Here is a 23,205-nt window from a genome sequence, read left to right as displayed (position 1 = left end):
AGCGCCCTGCTAAGGCCTCACGTGATAACAGCCCCACCGAGTCGCCTGCCTGTGATTCGAGGCACGGAACGTCGAATCTCCTCCACCACGACCACACGAGGACATTGTTTTGTTTATAACCTCACCACGAAGGAGGATATAGCTCAAGACCCCCTCCCCAGACACCTACGCAGCGTTGCGCTTGTGAGTGCCGCGTTGAGGCCTATTCCGGGAGTGTCACCGGTCTCGGCTAGATTGCCCAGCCGGCCGAGGCGGCACTTTGGCCGGCTACAGATGCCGCTGTCATGCGATGGTCTCCATAGAGACCTGGAAGATGGTCTCTAGGTTATGTTGTGGGTTAGCAAGCTTCCAAAGGATGCGTGAAGGCTGCCGCTAGGCTTTTGTAACGAATCTTTGCTGCGTGTTTTAAACTTGAATTATTTGCAATGCACGCGTGTCAATGTGCTCTAGAGGAGTTGTAGAACCCTAGCTGCCACTGCTATTCAGTGGCCTAAATTATGGCTCTAGATTTTGGTGTTATAATTTATTTATGTAGTTTATTGTTAAAAAATCGGTCACACTCCCTATGATCACTGTTACATTGCATTTATGGCTTTTATTTTGGTGATTTCGAAAAAAATTGTTTTGGCCATGTTTTTGTTTATTGTAGTACGGAGTTAGACTGATGGCTTTAATCTTACTTGTCTTGTGGTTGTTGTTGTTATTTGACTTGCATCCCACTGGGATTTTTGTACACAGCGTTGGTGTACAGTGCTATTTCAGGAATATTTTGATATTTTTTTCCTGTATTTTCTGTTTGCACAGTCACGTAATCACTTTAAGATGTTTTCTTGTTCATGTTTTTTGTTTGTTGCGGTTGCACCCGATTCAAGAGCCGAATGGCTCACAGGGCTATACCAAATAAATGAACTATGAACTATGCGTCGCTCAAAGACTTCACTCGAGCGCGTCGTGTTCAAGCTCGCTTTGTCTACCTTAGGAGCTTACAAAGTGCCGCCCAATAATTTACTGTGCGTCTGCCTCTTAGACCGAGTGAATCGCTTGAACAAGTGCACATTCAGAAGCGTAAACTCTGCGAGTATCTCGTTTTAAATTTAGATTTAAAGCTTTCGTGACTGCAGTAATTCATATTCTTAGCTCTTTCGGTAAAGTCACGTTGAAGGGAAACAATAAAATATATAAAACAATAAAAATTCTCACGATGTTTCGACCTGATGACGACCGTTTGTGTTATGGTCGAAACGTCGTGAGAATTTTTATTGTTTTATATATATTATTATTTTATTGTTTCCCTTCAACGTGACTTTACCGAAAGAGCTAAGAATATCTCGTTTTATTCATAGTCCGTGTTTCCAAGGATAAAACAAATTGCACATTCTCATTACCAATACATCGACCTGGCTGGCGGTCAAAGTTGCCAGGAGCCCCTTTCCCTGTCGGCTTGACATTTTTTTCAACTCAATTGTTTTTTTACACAGCTCTTGGACAGACGTGCGGCAGTGTTGGTTTCTATCCTGGAAGGTGCTCTCACTTCAGGGGCTGTTTCATTGATGGGAAAAAAAAACCTGAGCTGGGGGTGTAATCAATGTTGTTTTATTGATCTAGTTTAAAACAATCAGCACGAACATCGGTGCCAAACTAACACGATGTGAGGCGCTAGATTTGAAGCTTTCGTGATGTGCAAGGATTCATACTCTGGCTTATTTTCGGTAAAGTCGCGGAGGTAAAAAAAATAAAGTTAAACCCAAGTTAAACTTTAGCAGCCTTATAGTTTACAGCAGTATGCTCTGCAAGGCAACCAGTTTGTCAGCTTAACTACTGCCTCCTGCCTCTGGTTCACGTGTGTAATGCTCTTCAACCTGCACACGGCCATCTCTCCGTCCCCAACCCCCTGCAGCATAACAGAAGGCGGCTTAACTTAGCCCCCCCCCACGGCCCTTCTTGTCTCTCCCCCCCCTTAACCTGTATACAATCTCGGGTGTCTTAGAGTTCCTCTTTGGTTCTATTCGGTAAAGTCACGTAGGTAAAAAATAAAACAAAAATCACGACGTTTCGGCCACAACACAAGCGACCTTCATCAGGTGAAAGGATCAGGCTGTCTCGAGGACAGCGCTGGAGTGAAACACAGCCACGCTCAGACCGCGACCTTTAAGCTGTCCACGGTCTGAGCGTGGCTGTGTTTCACTCCAGTGCTGCCCTCGAGACAGCCTGATCCCTTCACCTGATGAAGGCCGCTTGTGTTGTGGCCGAAACGTCGTGATTTTTGTTGTTTTATTTTTTACCTACGTGACTTTACCGAATAGAACCAAAGAGTATGGATCCTTGCAGTCACGAAAGCTTTAAATCTAGAATTGGCTTAGAGTTCTCTTCACTTGATGTAGCAATTTTTACCGTGATGGTTTCCACCTCAAGACGGAAGCTTGTGCTACTGCCTCCGAAACGTCGTGATTTTAATTGAGTTGTTTTTTAAATTTATTTATTTTATTGATTTTTTTACCTACGTGACTTTAGCGAACAAAAAACAAAGAGTCCGATGTGAGGAGGCGTTTCCCCCAACGTTCGTTTTCTGCGGTGGCAAAAAATGCAGCCTCTGCGAAACGATGAGAACCTAAACATTTTGCTCAACGCAGGAGGAACGTGTCCATCAACGAGGGAGCCTTAGGCATGCATCCAATTGTCCCTTGTGAAGGAGGAGGTCTTTAACCCGGCATGGTTGTCACCTGGTGCACAGGAGGTCGTGGGGTTTGATACCGACCCTGACACTCCCTGCTGTATCTTTGGAGTTGACGTTTCTCGCGCCCCGCGGCCGCGTGGATTTCTCTCCCCGAGTCCTCCGGTTTTTTCCCCTCCACATTCCGAAACGCCACGCGTTTAGAGTATTTTGCCCTGAATGTCCACTTGATATCAGCCCACTATTTGTGGGCCAGGTCTCTTCTTAAAAAGAGCTATGTAGCACGGTGGTGTGCTTCACGTGGCAACATTAAACATTGGTTACTTTTATTAGTATAGATTTTTTTAAAGTGATTTGTTTACTCTTCCTGTAACTCTGCACTCACGCCGTGTTTTTGTTTAGTGTTTGTTGTCATGTTTTGACCCAGTGCCACAGCTGGACATCTGTGACAAAAAGAGCTTTGTAGCGCTTTGGATTCCTCCTCTTGCAGTCTAAATAAATATCATTTCCACTGCTCCTCCTACTCCCTCCCCTTCACCCCTCCTAGCCAAGTGAAGGAAGCCTCCAGGCCGACCATCTGCCACCCCCCCCCCCCCCCCAATGGAGGCTTTCCACACCACCACCCGTTTAGTGGCCTTGCTGGTCGTTGTGCTGGGCGACCGTCACAACCCCTTCGCCCTGCCGCTTGACCGTGAGTAGCAAACAGCGCCGCTACCCCACTTGAGACGATGCCCCCTCTCAACGCTACTCCCACTAAAGGCCATCGACTAAACTCGACACTTTTGACTTCACCAGGCAATGCCCACTGAGCTTCGTGGCTCTTATTTTTTTCAGAAGCGCCCCGGCTCTTGCAAATGATGGCTTCAACGAAGCACTTCGACGTTCAAGCGGGGCCGAGTACTCGAAACACTTGTGGGTATCTGTGTGAGTAGTGTGTGGGTCTCTGTGTGAGTAGTGTGTGGGTTTCTGTGGGTCTCACACAGAGACACAAATACTACTCACACAGAGACCCACACACTACTCACACAGAGAGACCCACACACTACTCACACAGAGAGAACCACACACTACTCACACACAGAGACCCACACACTACTCACACAGAGACCCACACACTACTCACACAGAGACCCACACACTACTCACACAGAGACCCACAGTCTACTCACACAGAGACCCACAGACTACTCACACAGAGACCCACGCACTACTAACAGAGAGACCCACAGACTACTCACACAGAGACCCACACACTACTCACACAGAGACCCACAGACTACTCACACAGAGACCCACACACTACTCACAGAGATACCCATAGACTACTCACACAGAGACCCACAGACTACTCACACAGAGACCCACACACTACTCACACAGAGACCCACACACTACTCACACAGAGACCCACACACTACTCACACAGAGACCCACAGTCTACTCACACAGAGACCCACAGACTACTCACACAGAGACCCACGCACTACTAACAGAGAGACCCACAGACTACTCACACAGAGACCCACACACTACTCACACAGAGACCCACAGACTACTCACACAGAGACCCACACACTACTCACAGAGATACCCATAGACTACTCACACAGAGACCCACAGACTACTCACACAGAGACCCACACACTACTCACACAGAGACCCACACACTACTCACACAGAGACCCACAGACTACTCACACAGAGACCCACACACTACTCACACAGAGACCCACACACTACTCACACAGAGACCCACACACTACTCACACAGAGACCCACATACTACTCACACAGAGACCCACACACTACTCACACAGAGACCCACACACTACTCACACAGAGACCCTACTAACACTGCTGTATTTTCGCCCGCAGCTGCGGTTATCATCTCTGGCCACGTACGGTACCAAAGAAGCTCACATCAGGTGTATGCAGCAAAGCAGCAACCTCCGGAAACACGACGGAAAGGTGCACGGTTGCGACATCACACACACACACACGTACAGGGCCCAGTTGAGTACGCAGTTTGTTAAGGTGCAACACTGCAAGTACTTGCTCGGCCCGGAGCGACCCCCCCCCCCCCCACCCTCGGGAGCGACCTCTGCCCGCTCGCTGTCTCTGCCCCCCCCCCCCACCACCGCCTCACACAGCCAACCCCCCGTCGATGTTGTCGGAGCAAGACAGGATGTACAGGGCGAGAGAGGGAGAGGCGGTGTACATGGAGTGCTCGGTGTGGCCGCCCGCCACCATCCTGTGGTGAGACCGAACGCCGCGCCTGAGCTTCCGTCCCTCTCCGCCTCTCCTCTCGCTCTCCGCTCGCTGGAGACTCTTTTTGTTTATTTCACCGCCTGATGCCCACCGAGCCGTGCAGCTGTTTTTCAGAAGCTACCCGGCCATGTCGCAAACGACGGCCCTGACGACGCGCCTCGAAGCTCCCTGTCGCGAGGGCTGTACGTGCCCTGAACTTCTTTCGCACCCTACGTGGCCAACCGTGCTAATCTGTGCCTCCGTGGATCTGGGTGTCTGTGGGTCTCTCTGTATGTGTACGTGCCCTGAACTTCTTTCGCACCCTATGTGGCCAACCGTGCTAATCAGAGGCACGAGAGCCGAGTCTGTTTTGGAATGCCGCCAGCGGGTTTGCATGGCTGGCCACGTACGGAGCGAAAGAAGTTCAACATAGAACACTTCCATAGACTTCAATGCTAAAGGCTCCCATAGACTTCAATGTTAAAGGCTCCCATAGACTTCAATGTTAAAGGCACCCATAGACTTCAATGTTAAAGGCTCCGACAGACTTCAATGTTAAAGGCTCCCACAGACTTCAATGTTAAAGGCTCCCATAGACTTCCATGTTAAAGGCTCCCATAGACTTCAATGTTAAAGGCTCCCAAAGGCTTCAATGTTAAAGGCTCCCATATGCTTCAATGTTAAAGGCTCCCATAGACTTCAATGTTAAAGGCTCCCATAGACTTCAATGTTAAAGGCTCCCATAGTCTTCAATGTTAAAGGCTCCCATAGACTTCAATGTTAAAGGCTCCCATAGTCTTCAATGTTAAAGGCTCCCATAGACTTCACTGTTAAAGGCTCCCATAGACTTCACTGTTAAAGGCTCCCACAGACTTCAATGTTAAAGGCTCCGACATACTTCAATGTTAAAGGCTCCCATAGACTTCAATGTTAAAGGCTCCCATAGACTTCCATGTTAAAGGCTCCCATAGTCTTCAATGTTAAAGGCTCCCATATACTTCAATGTTAAAGGCTCCCATATACTTCAATATTAAAGGCTCCCATAGGCTTCAATGTTAAAGGCTCCCATATACTTCAATGTTAAAGGCTCCCATAGACTTCAATGTTAAAGGCTCCCATAGACTTCAATGTTAAAGGCTCCGATAGACTTCAATGTTAAAGGCTCCCATAGACTTCAATGTCACAGGCTCCCATAGACTTCAATGTTAAAGGCTCCCACAGACTTCAATGTTAAAGGCTCCCACAGACTTCAATGTTAAAGGCTCCCATAGACTTCAATGTTAAAGGCTCCCATAGACTTCAATGTTAAAGGCTCCCATAGACTTCAATGTTAAAGGCTCCCATAGACTTCAATGTTAAAAGCTCCCATAGACTTCACTGTTAAAGGCTCCCATAGACTTCACTGTTAAAGGCTCACATAGACTTCACTGTTAAAGGCTCCCATAGACTTCACTGTTAAAGGCTCCCATAGACTTCACTGTTAAAGGCTCCCATAGACTTCACTGTTAAAGGCTCCCATAGATTTCACTGTTAAAGGCTCCGATAGACTTCACTGATAAAGGCTCCCATAGACTTCACTGTTAAAGGCTCCCATAGACTTCACTGTTAAAGGCTCCCATAGACTTCACTGTTAAAGGCTCCCATAGACTTCACTGTTAAAGGCTCCCATAGACTGCACTGTTAAAGGCTCCCATAGACTGCACTGTTAAAGGCTCCCATAGACTTCACTGTTAAAGGCTCCCATAGACTGCACTGTTAAAGGCTCCCACAGACTTCAATGTTAAAGGCTCCCACAGACATCAGTTTTAAAGGCTCCCACAGACTTCAATGTTAAAGGCTCCCATAGACTCCAATGTTAAAGGCTCCCATAGACTTCAATGTTAAAGGCTCCGATAGACTTCAATGTTAAAGGCTCCGATAGACTTCAATGTTAAAGGCTCCCATAGACCTCAATGTTACAGGCTCCCATAGACTTCAATGTTAAAGGCTCCCACAGACTTCAATGTTAAAGGCTCCCACAGACTTCAATGTTAAAGGCTCCCACAGACTTCAATGTTAAAGGCTCCCACAGACTCCAATGTTAAAGGCTCCCACAGACTTCAATGTTAAAGGCTCCCACAGACTTCAATGGTAAAGGCTCCCATAGACTTCAATGTTAAAGGCTCCCATAGACTTCAATGTTAAAGGCTCCCATAGACTTCAATGTTAAAGGCTCCCATAGTCTTCAATGTTAAAGGCTCCCATAGACTTCAATGTTAAAGGCTCCCATAGACTTCACTGTTAAAGGCTCCCATAGACTTCAATGTTAAAGGCTCCCATAGACTTCAATGTTAAAGGATCCCATAGACTTCAATGTTAAAGGCTCCCATAGACTTCAATGTTAAAGGCTCCCATAGACTTCAATGTTAAAGGCTCCCATAGACTTCCATGTTAAAGGCTCCCATAGTCTTCAATGTTAAAGGCTCCCATATACTTCAATGTTAAAGGCTCCCATATACTTCAATATTAAAGGCTCCCATAGGCTTCAATGTTAAAGGCTCCCATATACTTCAATGTTAAAGGCTCCCATAGACTTCAATGTTAAAGGCTCCGATAGACTTCAATGTTAAAGGCTCCGATAGACTTCAATGTTAAAGGCTCCCATAGTCTTCAATGTTGCAGGCTCCCATAGACTTCAATGTTAAAGGCTCCCACAGACTTCAATGTTAAAGGCTCCCACAGACTTCAATGTTAAAGGCTCCCACAGACTTCAATGTTAAAGGCTCCCACATACTTCAATGTTAAAGGCTCCCACAGACTTCAATATTAAAGGCTCCCACAGACTTCAATGTTAAAGGCTCCCATAGACTTGAATGTTAAAGGCTCCCATAGACTTCAATGTTAAAGGCTCCCATAGACTTCAATGTTAAAGGCTCCCATAGACTTCAATGTTAAAGGCTCCCATAGACTTCAATGTTAAAGGCTCCCATAGACTTCACTGTTAAAGGCTCCCATAGACTTCACTGTTAAAGGCTCCCATAGACTTCACTGTTAAAGGCTCCCATAGACTTCACTGTTAAAGGCTCCCATAGACTTCACTGTTAAAGGCTCCCACAGACTTTAATGTTAAAGGCTCCCACAGACTTCAATGTTAAAGGCTCCCACAGACTTCAATGTTAAAGGCTCCCACAGACTTCAATGTTAAAGGCTCCCACAGACTTCAATGTTAAAGGCTCCCACAGACTTCAATGTTAAAGGCTCCCATAGACTTCAATGTTAAAGGATCCCATAGACTTCAATGTTAAAGGCTCCCATAGACTTCAATGTTAAAGGCTCCCATAGACTTCAATGTTAAAGGCTCCCAAAGACTTCAATGTTAAAGGCTCCCATAGACTTCACTGTTAAAGGCTCCCATAGACTTCACTGTTAAAGGCTCCCATAGACTTCACTGTTAAAGGCTCCCATAGACTTCACTGTTAAAGGCTCCCATAGACTTCACTGTTAAAGGCTCCCACAGACTTCAATGTTAAAGGCTCCCACAGACATCAATTTTAAAGGCTCCCACAGACTTCAATGTTAAAGGCTCCCATAGACTTCAATGTTAAAGGCTCCCATAGACTTCAATGTTAAAGGCTCCGATAGACTTCAATGTTAAAGGCTCCCATAGTCTTCAATGTTACAGGCTCCCATATACTTCAATGTTAAAGGCTCCCACAGACTTCAATGTTAAAGGCTCCCACAGACTTCAATGTTAAAGGATCCCACAGACTTCAATGTTAAAGGCTCCCACAGACTTCAATGTTAAAGGCTCCCACAGACTTCAATGTTAAAGGCTCCCACAGACTTCAATGTTAAAGGCTCCCATAGACTTCAATGTTAAAGGCTCCCATAGACTTCAATGTTAAAGGCTCCCATAGACTTCAATGTTAAAGGCTCCCATATACTTCAATATTAAAGGCTCCCATAGGCTTCAATGTTAAAGGCTCCCATATACTTCAATGTTAAAGGCTCCCATAGACTTCACTGTTAAAGGCTCCCATAGACTTCACTGTTAAAGGCTCCCATAGACTTCACTGTTAAAGGCTCCCATAGGCTTCACTGTTAAAGGCTCCCATAGACTTCACTGTTAAAGGCTCCCATAGACTTCACTGTTAAAGGCTCCCATAGACTGCACTGTTAAAGGCTCCCATAGACTTCACTGTTAAAGGCTCCCATAGACTTCACTGTTAAAGGCTCCCACAGACTTCAATGTTAATGGCTCCCACAGACATCAATTTTAAAGGCTCCCACAGACTTCAATGTTAAAGGCTCCCATAGACTTCAATGTTAAAGGCTCCCATAGAGTTCAATGTTAAAGGCTCCGATAGACTTCAATGTTAAAGGCTCCCATAGTCTTCAATGTTACAGGCTCCCATAGACTTCAATGTTAAAGGCTCCCACAGGCTTCAATGTTAAAGGATCCCACAGACTTCAATGTTAAAGGCTCCCACAGACTTCAATGTTAAAGGCTCCCACAGACTTCAATGTTAAAGGCTCCCACAGACTTCAATGTTAAAGGCTCCCATAGACTTCAATGTTAAAGGCTCCGATAGACTTCACTGTTAAAGGCTCCCACAGACTTCAATGTTAAAGGCTCCCACAGACATCAATTTTAAAGGCTCCCACAGACTTCAATGTTAAAGGCTCCCATAGACTTCAATGTTAAAGGCTCCCATAGACTTCAATGTTAAAGGCTCCGATAGACTTCAATGTTAAAGGCTCTGATAGACTTCAATGTTAAAGGCTCCGATAGACTTCAATGTTAAAGGCTCCGATAGACTTCAATGTTAAAGGCTCCCACAGACTTCAATGTTAAAGGCTCCCACAGACTTCAATGTTAAAGGCTCCCATAGACTTCAATGTTAAAGGCTCCCATAGACTTCACTGTTAAAGGCTCCCATATACTTCAATGTTAAAGGCTCCCATAGACTTCACTGTTAAAGGCTCCCACAGACTTCAATGTTAAAGGCTCCCACAGTCATCAATTTTAAAGGCTCCCACAGACTTCAATGTTAAAAGCTCCGATAGACTTCAATGTTAAAGGCTCCCATAGACTTCAATGTTAAAGGCTCCGATAGACTTCAATGTTAAAGGCTCCGATAGACTTCAATGTTAAAGGCTCCCATAGACTTCACTGTTAAAGGCTCCCATAGACTTCACTGTTAAAGGCTCCCACAGACTTCAATGTTAAAGGCTCCGACATACTTCAATGTTAAAGGCTCCCATAGACTTCAATGTTAAAGGCTCCCATAGACTTCCATGTTAAAGGCTTCCATAGTCTTCAATGTTAAAGGCTCCCATATACTTCAATGTTAAAGGCTCCCATATACTTCAATATTAAAGGCTCCCATAGGCTTCAATGTTAAAGGCTCCCATATACTTCAATGTTAAAGGCTCCCATAGACTTCAATGTTAAAGGCTCCCATAGACTTCAATGTTAAAGGCTCCGATAGACTTCAATGTTAAAGGCTCCCATAGACTTCAATGTCACAGGCTCCCATAGACTTCAATGTTAAAGGCTCCCACAGACTTCAATGTTAAAGGCTCCCACAGACTTCAATGTTAAAGGCTCCCATAGACTTCAATGTTAAAGGCTCCCATAGACTTCAATGTTAAAGGCTCCCATATACTTCAATGTTAAAGGCTCCCATAGACTTCAATGTTAAAAGCTCCCATAGACTTCACTGTTAAAGGCTCCCATAGACTTCACTGTTAAAGGCTCCCATAGACTTCACTGTTAAAGGCTCCCATAGACTTCACTGTTAAAGGCTCCCATAGACTTCACCGTTAAAGGCTCCCATAGACTTCACTGTTAAAGGCTCCCATAGATTTCACTGTTAAAGGCTCCGATAGACTTCACTGTTAAAGGCTCCCATAGACTTCACTGTTAAAGGCTCCCATAGACTTCACTGTTAAAGGCTCCCATAGACTTCACTGTTAAAGGCTCCCATAGACTTCACTGTTAAAGGCTCCCATAGACTGCACTGTTAAAGGCTCCCATAGACTGCACTGTTAAAGGCTCCCATAGACTTCACTGTTAAAGGCTCCCATAGACTGCACTGTTAAAGGCTCCCACAGACTTCAATGTTAAAGGCTCCCACAGACATCAGTTTTAAAGGCTCCCACAGACTTCAATGTTAAAGGCTCCCATAGACTCCAATGTTAAAGGCTCCCATAGACTTCAATGTTAAAGGCTCCGATAGACTTCAATGTTAAAGGCTCCGATAGACTTCAATGTTAAAGGCTCCCATAGACCTCAATGTTACAGGCTCCCATAGACTTCAATGTTAAAGGCTCCCACAGACTTCAATGTTAAAGGCTTCCACAGACTTCAATGTTAAAGGCTCCCACAGACTTCAATGTTAAAGGCTGCCACAGACTTCAATGTTAAAGGCTCCCACAGACTTCAATGTTAAAGGCTCCCACAGACTTCAATGGTAAAGGCTCCCATAGACTTCAATGTTAAAGGCTCCCATAGACTTTAATGTTAAAGGCTCCCATAGACTTCAATGTTAAAGGCTCCCATAGTCTTCAATGTTAAAGGCTCCCATAGACTTCAATGTTAAAGGCTCCCATAGACTTCACTGTTAAAGGCTCCCATAGACTTCAATGTTAAAGGCTCCCATAGACTTCAATGTTAAAGGCTCCCATAGACTTCAATGTTAAAGGCTCCCATAGACTTCAATGTTAAAGGCTCCCATAGACTTCAATGTTAAAGGCTCCCATAGACTTCCATGTTAAAGGCTCCCATAGTCTTCAATGTTAAAGGCTCCCATATACTTCAATGTTAAAGGCTCCCATATACTTCAATATTAAAGGCTCCCATAGGCTTCAATGTTAAAGGCTCCCATATACTTCAATGTTAAAGGCTCCCATAGACTTCAATGTTAAAGGCTCCGATAGACTTCAATGTTAAAGGCTCCGATAGACTTCAATGTTAAAGGCTCCCATAGTCTTCAATGTTGCAGGCTCCCATAGACTTCAATGTTAAAGGCTCCCACAGACTTCAATGTTAAAGGCTCCCACAGATTTCAATGTTAAAGGCTCCCACAGACTTCAATGTTAAAGGCTCCCACATACTTCAATGTTAAAGGCTCCCACAGACTTCAATGTTAAAGGCTCCCACAGACTTCAATGTTAAAGGCTCCCATAGACTTGAATGTTAAAGGCTCCCATAGACTTCAATGTTAAAGGCTCCCATAGACTTCAATGTTAAAGGCTCCCATAGACTTCAATGTTAAAGGCTCCCATAGACTTTAATGTTAAAGGCTCCCATAGACTTCACTGTTAAAGGCTCCCATAGACTTCACTGTTAAAGGCTCCCATAGACTTCACTGTTAAAGGCTCCCATAGACTTCACTGTTAAAGGCTCCCATAGACTTCACTGTTAAAGGCTCCCACAGACTTTAATGTTAAAGGCTCCCACAGACTTCAATGTTAAAGGCTCCCACAGACTTCAATGTTAAAGGCTCCCACAGACTTCAATGTTAAAGGCTCCCACAGACTTCAATGTTAAAGGCTCCCACAGACTTCAATGTTAAAGGCTCCCATAGACTTCAATGTTAAAGGATCCCATAGACTTCAATGTTAAAGGCTCCCATAGACTTCAATGTTAAAGGCTCCCATAGACTTCAATGTTAAAGGCTCCCAAAGACTTCAATGTTAAAGGCTCCCATAGACTTCACTGTTAAAGGCTCCCATAGACTTCACTGTTAAAGGCTCCCATAGACTTCACTGTTAAAGGCTCCCATAGACTTCACTGTTAAAGGCTCCCATAGACTTCACTGTTAAAGGCTCCCACAGACTTCAATGTTAAAGGCTCCCACAGACATCAATTTTAAAGGCTCCCACAGACTTCAATGTTAAAGGCTCCCATAGACTTCAATGTTAAAGGCTCCCATAGACTTCAATGTTAAAGGCTCCGATAGACTTCAATGTTAAAGGCTCCCATAGTCTTCAATGTTACAGGCTCCCATATACTTCAATGTTAAAGGCTCCCACAGACTTCAATGTTAAAGGCTCCCACAGACTTCAATGTTAAAGGATCCCACAGACTTCAATGTTAAAGGCTCCCACAGACTTCAATGTTAAAGGCTCCCACAGACTTCAATGTTAAAGGCTCCCACAGACTTCAATGTTAAAGGCTCCCATAGACTTCAATGTTAAAGGCTCCCATAGACTTCAATGTTAAAGGCTCCCATAGACTTCAATGTTAAAGGCTCCCATATACTTCAATATTAAAGGCTCCCATAGGCTTCAATGTTAAAGGCTCCCATATACTTCAATGTTAAAGGCTCCCATAGACTTCACTGTTAAAGGCTCCCATAGACTTCACTGTTAAAGGCTCCCATAGACTTCACTGTTAAAGGCTTCCATAGGCTTCACTGTTAAAGGCTCCCATAGACTTCACTGTTAAAGGCTCCCATAGACTTCACTGTTAAAGGCTCCCATAGACTGCACTGTTAAAGGCTCCCATAGACTTCACTGTTAAAGGCTCCCATAGACTTCACTGTTAAAGGCTCCCACAGACTTCAATGTTAATGGCTCCCACAGACATCAATTTTAAAGGCTCCCACAGACTTCAATGTTAAAGGCTCCCATAGACTTCAATGTTAAAGGCTCCCATAGAGTTCAATGTTAAAGGCTCCGATAGACTTCAATGTTAAAGGCTCCCATAGTCTTCAATGTTACAGGCTCCCATAGACTTCAATGTTAAAGGCTCCCACAGGCTTCAATGTTAAAGGATCCCACAGACTTCAATGTTAAAGGCTCCCACAGACTTCAATGTTAAAGGCTCCCACAGACTTCAATGTTAAAGGCTCCCACAGACTTCAATGTTAAAGGCTCCCATAGACTTCAATGTTAAAGGCTCTGATAGACTTCACTGTTAAAGGCTCCCACAGACTTCAATGTTAAAGGCTCCCACAGACATCAATTTTAAAGGCTCCCACAGACTTCAATGTTAAAGGCTCCCATAGACTTCAATGTTAAAGGCTGTTAAAGGCTCCGATAGACTTCAATGTTAAAGGCTCTGATAGACTTCAATGTTAAAGGCTCCGATAGACTTCAATGTTAAAGGCTCCGATAGACTTCAATGTTAAAGGCTCCCACAGACTTCAATGTTAAAGGCTCCCACAGACTTCAATGTTAAAGGCTCCCACAGACTTCAATGTTAAAGGCTCCCACAGACTTCAATGTTAAAGGCTCCCACAGACTTCAATGTTAAAGGCTCCCATAGACTTCAATGTTAAAGGCTCCCATAGACTTCAATGTTAAAGGCTCCCATAGACTTCACTGTTAAAGGCTCCCATATACTTCAATGTTAAAGGCTCCCATAGACTTCACTGTTAAAGGCTCCCACAGACTTCAATGTTAAAGGCTCCCACAGTCATCAATTTTAAAGGCTCCCACAGACTTCAATGTTAAAGGCTCCGATAGACTTCAATGTTAAAGGCTCCCATAGACTTCAATGTTAAAGGCTCCGATAGACTTCAATGTTAAAGGCTCCGATAGACTTCAATGTTAAAGGCTCCCATAGTCTTCAATGTTACAGGCTCCCATAGACTTCAATGTTAAAGGCTCCCACAGACTTCAATGTTAAAGGCTCCCACAGACTTCAATGTTAAAGGCTCCCACAGACTTCAATGTTAAAGGCTCCCACAGACTTCAATGTTATAGGCTCCCACAGACTTCAATGTTAAAGGCTCCCACAGACTTCAATGTTAAAGGCTCCCATAGACTTCAATGTTAAAGGCTCCCATAGACTTCAATGTTAAAGGCTCCCATAGACTTCAATGTTAAAGGCTCCCATAGACTTCAATGTTAAAGGCTCCCATAGACTTCAATGTTAAAGGCTCCCATAGACTTCACTGTTAAAGGCTCCCATAGACTTCACTGTTAAAGGCTCCCATAGACTTCACTGTTAAAGGCTCCCATAGACTTCACTGTTAAAGGCTCCCACAGACTTCAATGTTAAAGGCTCCCATAGACTTCAATGTTAAAGGCTCCCATAGACTTCAATGTTAAAGGCTCCCATAGACTTCAATGTTAAAGGCTCCCATAGACTTCAATGTTAAAGGCTCCCATAGACTTCAATGTTAAAGGCTCCCATAGACTTCACTGTTAAAGGCTCCCATAGACTTCACTGTTAAAGGCTCCCATAGACTTCACTGTTAAAGGCTCCCATAGACTTCACTGTTAAAGGCTCCCATAGACTTCACTGTTAAAGGCTCCCACAGACTTCAATGTTAAAGGCTCCCACAGACTTCAGTGTTAAAGGCTCCCACAGACTTCAATGTTAAAGGCTCCCACAGACTTCAATGTTAAAGGCTCCCACAGACTTCAATGTTAAAGGCTCCCACAGACTTCAATGTTAAAGGCTCCCACAGACTTCAATGTTAAAGGCTCCCATAGACTTCAATGTTAAAGGCTCCCATAGACTTCAATGTTAAAGGCTCCCATAGACTTCAATGTTAAAGGCTCCCATAGACTTCACTGTTAAAGGCTCCCATAGACTTCACTATTAAAGGCTCCCATAGACTTCACTGTTAAAGGCTCCCATAGACTTCACTGTTAAAGGCTCCCATAGACTTCACTGTTAAAGGCTCCCATAGACTTCACTGTTAAAGGCTCCCATAGACTTCAATGTTAAAGGCTCCCATAGACTTCAATGTTAAAGGCTCCCATAGACTTCAATGTTAAAGGCTCCCATAGACTTCAATGTTAAAGGCTGCCATAGACTTCACTGTTAAAGGCTCCCATAGACTTCACTGTTAAAGGCTCCCATAGACTTCAATGTTAAAGGCTCCCATAGACTTCAATGTTAAAGGCTCCCATAGACTTCACTGTTAAAGGCTCCCATAGACTTCACTGTTAAAGGCTCCCATAGACTTCACTGTTAAAGGCTCCCATAGACTTCACTGTTAAAGGCTCCCACAGACTTCAATGTTAAAGGCTCCCACAGACTTCAATGTTAAAGGCTCCCACAGACTTCAATGTTAAAGGCTCCCACAGACTTCAATGTTAAAGGCTCCCATAGACTTCAATGTTAAAGGCTCCCATAGACTTCAATGTTAAAGGCTCCCATAGACTTCAATGTTAAAGGCTCCCATAGACTTCACTGTTAAAGGCTCCCATAGACTTCACTGTTAAAGGCTCCCATAGACTTCACTGTTAAAGGCTCCCATAGACGTCACTGTTAAAGGCTCCCATAGACTTCACTGTTAAAGGCTTCCATAGACTTCACTGTTAAAGGCTCCCATAGACTTCAATGTTAAAGGCTCCCATAGACTTCAATGTTAAAGGCTCCCATAGACTTCACTGTTAAAGGCTCCCATAGACTTCACTGTTAAAGGCTGCCATAGACTTCACTGTTAAAGGCTCCCATAGACTTCACTGTTAAAGGCTCCCATAGACTTCAATGTTAAAGGCTCCCATAGACTTCAATGTTAAAGGCTCCTATAGACTTCACTGTTAAAGGCTCCCATAGACTTCACTGTTAAAGGCTCCCATAGACTTCACTGTTAAAGGCTCCCATAGACTTCACTGTTAAAGGCTCCCATAGACTTCACTGTTAAAGGCTCCCATAGACTTCACTGTTAAAGGCTCCCATGGACTTCACTGTTAAAGGCTCCCATAGACTTCACTGTTAAAGGGTCCCATAGACTTCAATGTTAAAGGCTCCCATAGACTCACGGAGGTGCACACATCGAGGGCAGTCAACAAAGTTCCGGTCAAACGGAGATAAAAGAACGCTTTGAAAATAAAAAAGATTCTCAGCATCGCAACTCTGGGCAGGGGTTTGCTGTTTTGGCAAAGAGCGTTGTTGACACTCGGGTGTTGGTGGTGGTGGTGGTGGTGGTCCACCGCTCACCGCAGAGGAGTTACAATCGGGCACCCGACGTCGATGATGTGACAGTCGGCGTTTTAATTTACCAAATAGTTTTAAACGTAGTGTTATGGATCGTCTCTCTGAATGATTGGGTGAGTGGCAGAGTGAACAAGTGAGGAAGAGGTTTCAGTCTCAACTACCAACAACCTCCAACAAATCTTCCATCCCCTAGGAGGTGGTGGTGTTGGTGGTGGTGGAGATGGTGGCGGTGGTGTTGGTGGTGTTGGTGGTGGTGGTGTTAGTGGTGTTGGTGGTGGTGATGGTGGTGTTGGTGGTGTTGGTGGTGGTGGTGTTGGTGTTAGTGGTGTTGGTGGTGTTAGTGGTGTTGGTGGTGTTGGTGGTGGTGGTGTTGGTGGTGTTGGTGGTGGTGTTGGTGTTGGTGGTGTTGGTGGTGGTGTTGGTGGTGGTGTTGGTGGTGGTGTTGGTGGTGGTGTTGGTGGTGATGGTGGTGTTGGTGGTGGTGGAGATGGAGGAGGAGGCGGAGGGTTGTAAGAGGCCCCCCGGTACTCGTACATTGCTCTCATCATAGCGATGGCGACTGACGTCTCGTTTCTCCGCTTGCCCCTTTGCAGCGGCGACGACATCATCAGCGACGTCATCAGCGGCGACGACGTCATCAGCGACGACGTCAGCGGCGGCGACGACGTCAGCGGGGCGGGCGTCTGCCACCAGCAAGGCGTCTTGCTGCCCCGGTGCCGCTTGGGCCACGGCGCTTCTGCTCACGCTGGTGCCGTCGTTGGCGCGCGGCGGCGACGTCTAGAAGGAAGCTTTTCTTTCTCGCTCTCGCAAAAATCTTTACGATTTGCGATGCCCCGTTGCGTTCCGACATCGTTTCTCGTTTCCACGCATTCACGTTGTCCGAGTTTTATTGGGGGAGAAAAGTGACGCGCCGTGTGCCCGCGACGTCTCGCGGAGAGCCGTCTTGCGTGACGATTTTAAACGCGAGTTGCGATTGAGTCATGCCCTGAAGTTGTTCCGTGCTGCTGCTGCTGCCGTGCTGAAGACGTAATGATAAAGGCGCCAAGTTAGCTGTTGCTGCTGTTGTTGACACAAATGTTGCCGTTGTTGATGGTCCAGCTGAGGCACGGAGAAGCTGCCTTAGTCTTGCGGGGCGAACGCTGTTGTGGATCTGGTGGGGGGGGGGGCGCTGTGGTGCTCTGTGAGTGATGTACAGCAACGGGAGACTAGAGTCTTGTGCGTCCGTCTCGTCTCACACGCTTAGGTGAGGACATCACTGATTAAGAATATTATTTTGTTACCAGGTTAAGAAGGGCCCACAACTGGGGCCTATCGTTGGCTTCCGATTTCACCGATTTTCCTCGAGTCGAAATAAAAACATCTGATTGTGAATATAACAGCACGAGCTTTAACTACCCGGCTTCGCCCGGGACTTGGATTCACCACGTCCGGCCACCTTTGTCTCCCGATGTTCACACCACAACATTTACACGTTTGAGGCTGAGTCGACCTAGGGGAGGCCCAGGACCGGTTGAAATAATCGTCACCGGTGGTGGCCGTGAGCGGGAATCGAACTCGGGTCGCCGGGTTCGTAGCGCAGCGTAGCGCTAACCACTACACTACCGCTCCCCCCCCCACACACAGACACACACAGACACACACACAGCCACACACAGACACACACACAGACACACACAGACACACACACACACAGACACACACACAGACACACACAGACACACACACATCATGCTCCAGTTTAAATGCCCCGACCACCCGTGAGATCACCACGGAGCTTAGGCCAAGTTCGCTGACAGGTCACGGGACAGACCCAGATGCCATGGGTTGACTGACTTGAGACAATTGGCAGATGCATCACAGTACACATCCACACCCACCCTCCCACTCACCCACCAACCGATTCACCCACCCTTTCACTCACTTACCCACTCACCTACCCAGCCACTCATCTACTCATTCAGTCATTCGCCCACTCACCTACCCACCCACCCACTCATCTACCCATCCAGTCATTCGCCCACTCACTCACCTACCCACCCACTCACCTACCCACCCACTCACCTACCCACCTACTCACCTACCAACCCACCCACTCATCTACCCATCCAGTCATTCGCCCACTCACTCACCTACCCACTCACTCACCTACCCACCCACTCACCTACCCACCCACTCACCTACCCATCCACTCACCTACCTACCCAGTCATTCGCCCACTCACCTACCCATCCACTCACCTACCCACCCTGTCATTCGCCCACACACCTACCCATCCACTCACCTACCCACCCACTCACCCACCCACTCACCTACCCACTCACTCACCTACCCACCCACTCACCTACCCATCCAGTCATTCGCCCACTCACCCCACACCACACCGCACCGTTTGAACCTCTTCCTCCTGCGCTGATACGAGCCGTCATCAAAGATGTTCGCAGCCGCCGGGTCCACGACCCAGTGATTGCTTCTGCCCGGCTGGCCCGGCCTTCTGGGCACTTTAACGAAGCAGTCTTCAAACGTGAGGCAGCGACGGACAGAGTTTCCCCGCTTCTTGTCATTGTTCTGATAGAAGGGGAAGTTCTCAGTAATGAAGCGACGGATGTCCCTCGCTGTCAGGCGCCCCTCGGCCGGGATGACAATTGCCATTGTGGTGCCACAACAGAGAAGCCGCTCCGTCGAAACCGGGGCAGTCGCTGTGCTGCTGCGACCGAGAAGCCACCCGGCTCCCATCACAGCACTTCCTCTGCCCCCCCCCCCCACCTAAACACACACACACTCAAGTAGGGCCTCATGGGGAGGGGGGGGGGGTACCTGCCCTGAGTTGTTACCCGAGAGGCCCCCTCGTGGGGGTGCTCCACGGTTTCTCAGGGTTAGGGAATTGGCAGGCACCCCCCCCCCCCCCAGGCCAAATGGCACTGCGGCGCCGTGGCTTAACTTAGAATTAAATGACCACGGAGAACTCGCTGAGAACTGCAGTGAGGAGATGCCTAGGACACACGCGGACCAGCAGACAGGTGGGGAGCGGGGCAGCGCGGGTTAAGCGTCTCTACCCATGGTGCACCGCAGGTTAGCGTCTCTACCCATGATGCACCGTGGATTAACGGCCCTACCTATGATGCACCGCGAATTAACGGCCCTACCCATGATGCACCGCAGATTAACGGCCTGACCCGTGATGCACCGCGGATGGGCGGTGCGAGGGCTTTGAAAGGAGGATAAAAAGGGACGCTTTGGGGAAGCACGGGGAGAGAAAATAGAGGGCAGACAGGTCGATTAAGTATCAGGCAGTAGCGAGATAGGTTAGACCTGTCCTGCTGGTCCGTACTGACACGCACAGTCTAGTTCGTTTATTCGTGGGGAATAAACCGTCCGTAGGGTATAAACCGTATCGTGTTGTCTCTGTGAGTACGGAGGGGTGGTGCGTGGTGTGGCGAGCCTGCCCGCGGTGATTCTTTTGTTTGCGCGTGAGTGAGTAATTTTACCCATGTGTTTACGCTCGCACGGGTGAGTCCACTCGGGGCTTGACGCGCATGCCGGGGCAGCAGCAACGTGCTATCGCCCTGGGAATTAAAGTACGGGTCCTTCGATCATTAAATGCACTCGTGCGTGGTGTGGTGAGCCTCTGCATTGTGTGGTACTGGTTGCACTTCGCCCGCGCCAGTACGGGGACGTGCAGGAGCAGCGGCGCTCACGGCACGCGCCACGCGTGTAGCGTGTAGAGATCAATTGGTGAGCGGGAATTGCGCAGCGTGGCCTAATTAGTTGCTTCCGACCAGCTGCGAAGGTAAATGAAACAAGATTACACAATTCAAGCACGCGATGCTGCTGGCGGTGGTTACTGCGTGAGTAGAGCTGCGCCGTGAGGTACACGGGTACCCACGGGCATAATCATACAACGGGTGTTGCAGTTGTGGTAGTGGTATGAATTTAACGGGGGAGTCGGGGGCCAACGGCCCCGACAATTCGGTGATGGCGGGGGACGGTAGCCCCCACAAATGCATTTTTCTGTTTCCACCACCATAACCACAACCTTAGTAATGTGTGAACAACAGATCAATGTTGGTGAACTGATATACATGGGTTATCTCCACTGTAATGAAGGTGAGTGGTGCTGTTCAACAAAGCTGTAAGTATATTTGTACAACCACTATACTGCAGTCTTTTTTCGGGAAGACTGGTTCCCATTAAGTGAAAAATGGATCTCCCCTTCTCACGCATCAAATTAGAGCAGAAATGTAAATATACACACAGCAGATTGAGCAGTTGCTAACGTTCATCATCCATATTTCATTAGAATATTTACCCAGGAAAGCACCACCGAGACTGAAGACTACGTGCATAGATCAAAATGAATGCTCTTACAGACACCACAGTGCTGCCCTGCAAGTCGGGCGTGCAGAGTTTTACGATCTCTGCGTGATCCATAACTCAAAGAGTTGCTGTGTAAGAGGAGTGTGGGCACCGTACTCCGCTGACGAAAAAAGAGCTCCATCCTCTGCTTTCACAGATACCATTAAAACATTAACCTTGTTTATATAAAGTGTTTTAGAAATGCTTGACAAGTTTCTTCACTTCCTAGGAAAACTGTTAGAAAGTTCACAGACCTTCAATAATGCACACCATACATTTCATCAATGTGGTATACTTTCATAAAACATATATTTGAGCTTATTTCCATTCACATTAATGAATGGCATCTCGGCTTAAATAAAATTAACGTTATGCACACTTGAAGGTCAGAAGCTGTATTCCTGTATAATCATCTGAATGCAAAATGCAACCTATATGTTAACCTTATCCAGAAACACAAATCAAAGTGTCACCATTGTCAAATATACATTTGACGGCTCTCATCTGAGCTTGAGGGTGGAAATTATACATTTATTGGCAGGCACCGGCCTCTGCATAGGATGACTCTTCTATTTAGGATGTATAGCAAGGTTTGCTACGTACTGTGCGAAAGAAGTTCAACATACACACATGAGGATTACAATAATAATAAGAATAACGCGAATGAATTTGTCCAGAATAGCCTCCTTGAGTCTCGAGATATTCGTGTCGAGAATACTGCCATTGGGATGCTGTGATGACGGTGATAGGCGCCTGCAAACGTGGGAGGAGGAGCACCCGGAGAAGATTCCTGACCTTCACGCTTCAGGGTCGCCCCTTCTTCATATTTCACCGTCACTCGTGGCCACGTAGCGAAGCGTTTTTCTGGATTTTGTTGTTATTCTGTCTCTTACTCTTCAAATAAACCTACCATTAAAATTATAGACTGATCATTTCTTTGGCATGGGGCTAACGTACAAAATCAGCAGGGGATCAAATACTTTTTTCCCTCACTGTAGACTCAACACTACCATAGACACAACACTACCACCCATAGACTCAACACTACCATAGACTCAACACTACCATAGACTCAACACTACCCATAGACTCAACACTACCATAGACACAACACTACCACCCATAGACTCAACACTACCATAGACACAACACTACCATAGACTCAACACTACCACCCATAGACTCAACACTACCACCCACAGACTCAACACTACCATAGACTCAACACTACCATAGACTCAACATTGCCCATAGACTCAACACTGCCCATAGATTCAGCACTACCCATGGACTCAACACTGCCATAGACTCAACACAGCCCATAGACTTATGGACCACAACGCCTTTGTCACCAGACTTATGGACCTCAACGCCTCTGTGTCACCAGACTTATGGACCACAACGCCTCTGTGTCACCAGACTTATGGACCACAACGCCTCTGTGTCACCAGACTTATGGACCACAATGCCTCTGTGTCACCAGACTTATGGACCACAACGCCTCTGTGTCACCAGACTTATGGACCACAACGTCTCTGTGTCACCAGACTTATGGACCACAACGCCTCTGTCACCAGACTTATGGACCACAACGCCTCTGTGTCACCAGACTTATGTTTGTTGCGGTTGCACCCGACTTATGAGCCGCATGGCTCACAGGGCTATACCTAATAAATGAAACTTGTGTGTCACCAGACTTATGGACCACAATGCCTCTGTGTCACCAGACTTATGGACCACAATTCCTCTGTGTCACCAGACTTATTGACCACAACGCCTATACGTGTACAAATACATTTTTTTTTACCAATTCCACTTTACAATAAAATTGTAGACACGGCACAATATATATTTCTGAATCTTTATTGTTACCAACATTTTTTAAAATATTCTCCGTTAAGGCAAAATTCTGAAATATTGGATTTTTTACAAAGCCTTGTGAATTCACCTTGTATCTGAACAAGTTCAATTTGTGCAAATATATTTTTTCAAACGTATAAATAAAAAAGACTGCTTACAAATATCAGCTCTATGTTTTCAAGTAAAT

General features: G+C 46.3%; 1 protein-coding gene across 1 annotated transcript; it reads left to right on the top strand.

Annotated features, from left to right (window-relative positions):
- On the top strand, window positions 1–18,181 carry LOC142917074 (uncharacterized). Its single transcript, XM_076061773.1, has 6 exons — window positions 1–183; window positions 3,219–3,362; window positions 3,506–3,583; window positions 4,547–4,639; window positions 4,822–4,927; window positions 17,399–18,181. The coding sequence occupies exons 2-6, from the start codon at window positions 3,272–3,274 to the stop codon at window positions 17,709–17,711; spliced, it is 681 nt and encodes a 226-aa protein (XP_075917888.1). The 5' UTR covers window positions 1–183; window positions 3,219–3,271; the 3' UTR covers window positions 17,712–18,181.
- Window positions 18,182–23,205: the final 5,024 nt, after the last annotated feature.

This window comes from Petromyzon marinus, unplaced genomic scaffold, assembly GCF_048934315.1.
Source record: "Petromyzon marinus isolate PM22_M1 ecotype Great Lakes invasive population unplaced genomic scaffold, UKy_Petmar_22M1.pri1.0 PM_G_Scaffold_41, whole genome shotgun sequence".
Classification (NCBI taxonomy): Eukaryota; Metazoa; Chordata; class Hyperoartia; order Petromyzontiformes; family Petromyzontidae; genus Petromyzon; species Petromyzon marinus.
Note: the sequence above shows the minus strand (reverse complement) of the source record. Positions and strands in the feature narration are given on the sequence as shown.

Excerpts from the sequence above, each read along its gene's own strand:
- LOC142917074 (XM_076061773.1), top strand. The coding sequence starts at position 3,272 with ATGGAGGCTTTCCACACCACCACCCGTTTAGTGGCCTTGCTGGTCGTT. Across the intron at positions 3,363-3,505 it reads CTTCGCCCTGCCGCTTGACC|AAGCGCCCCGGCTCTTGCAA; the intron begins GTGAGTAGCAAA and ends TATTTTTTTCAG. Across the intron at positions 3,584-4,546 it reads GCCGAGTACTCGAAACACTT|CTGCGGTTATCATCTCTGGC; the intron begins GTGGGTATCTGT and ends TTTCGCCCGCAG.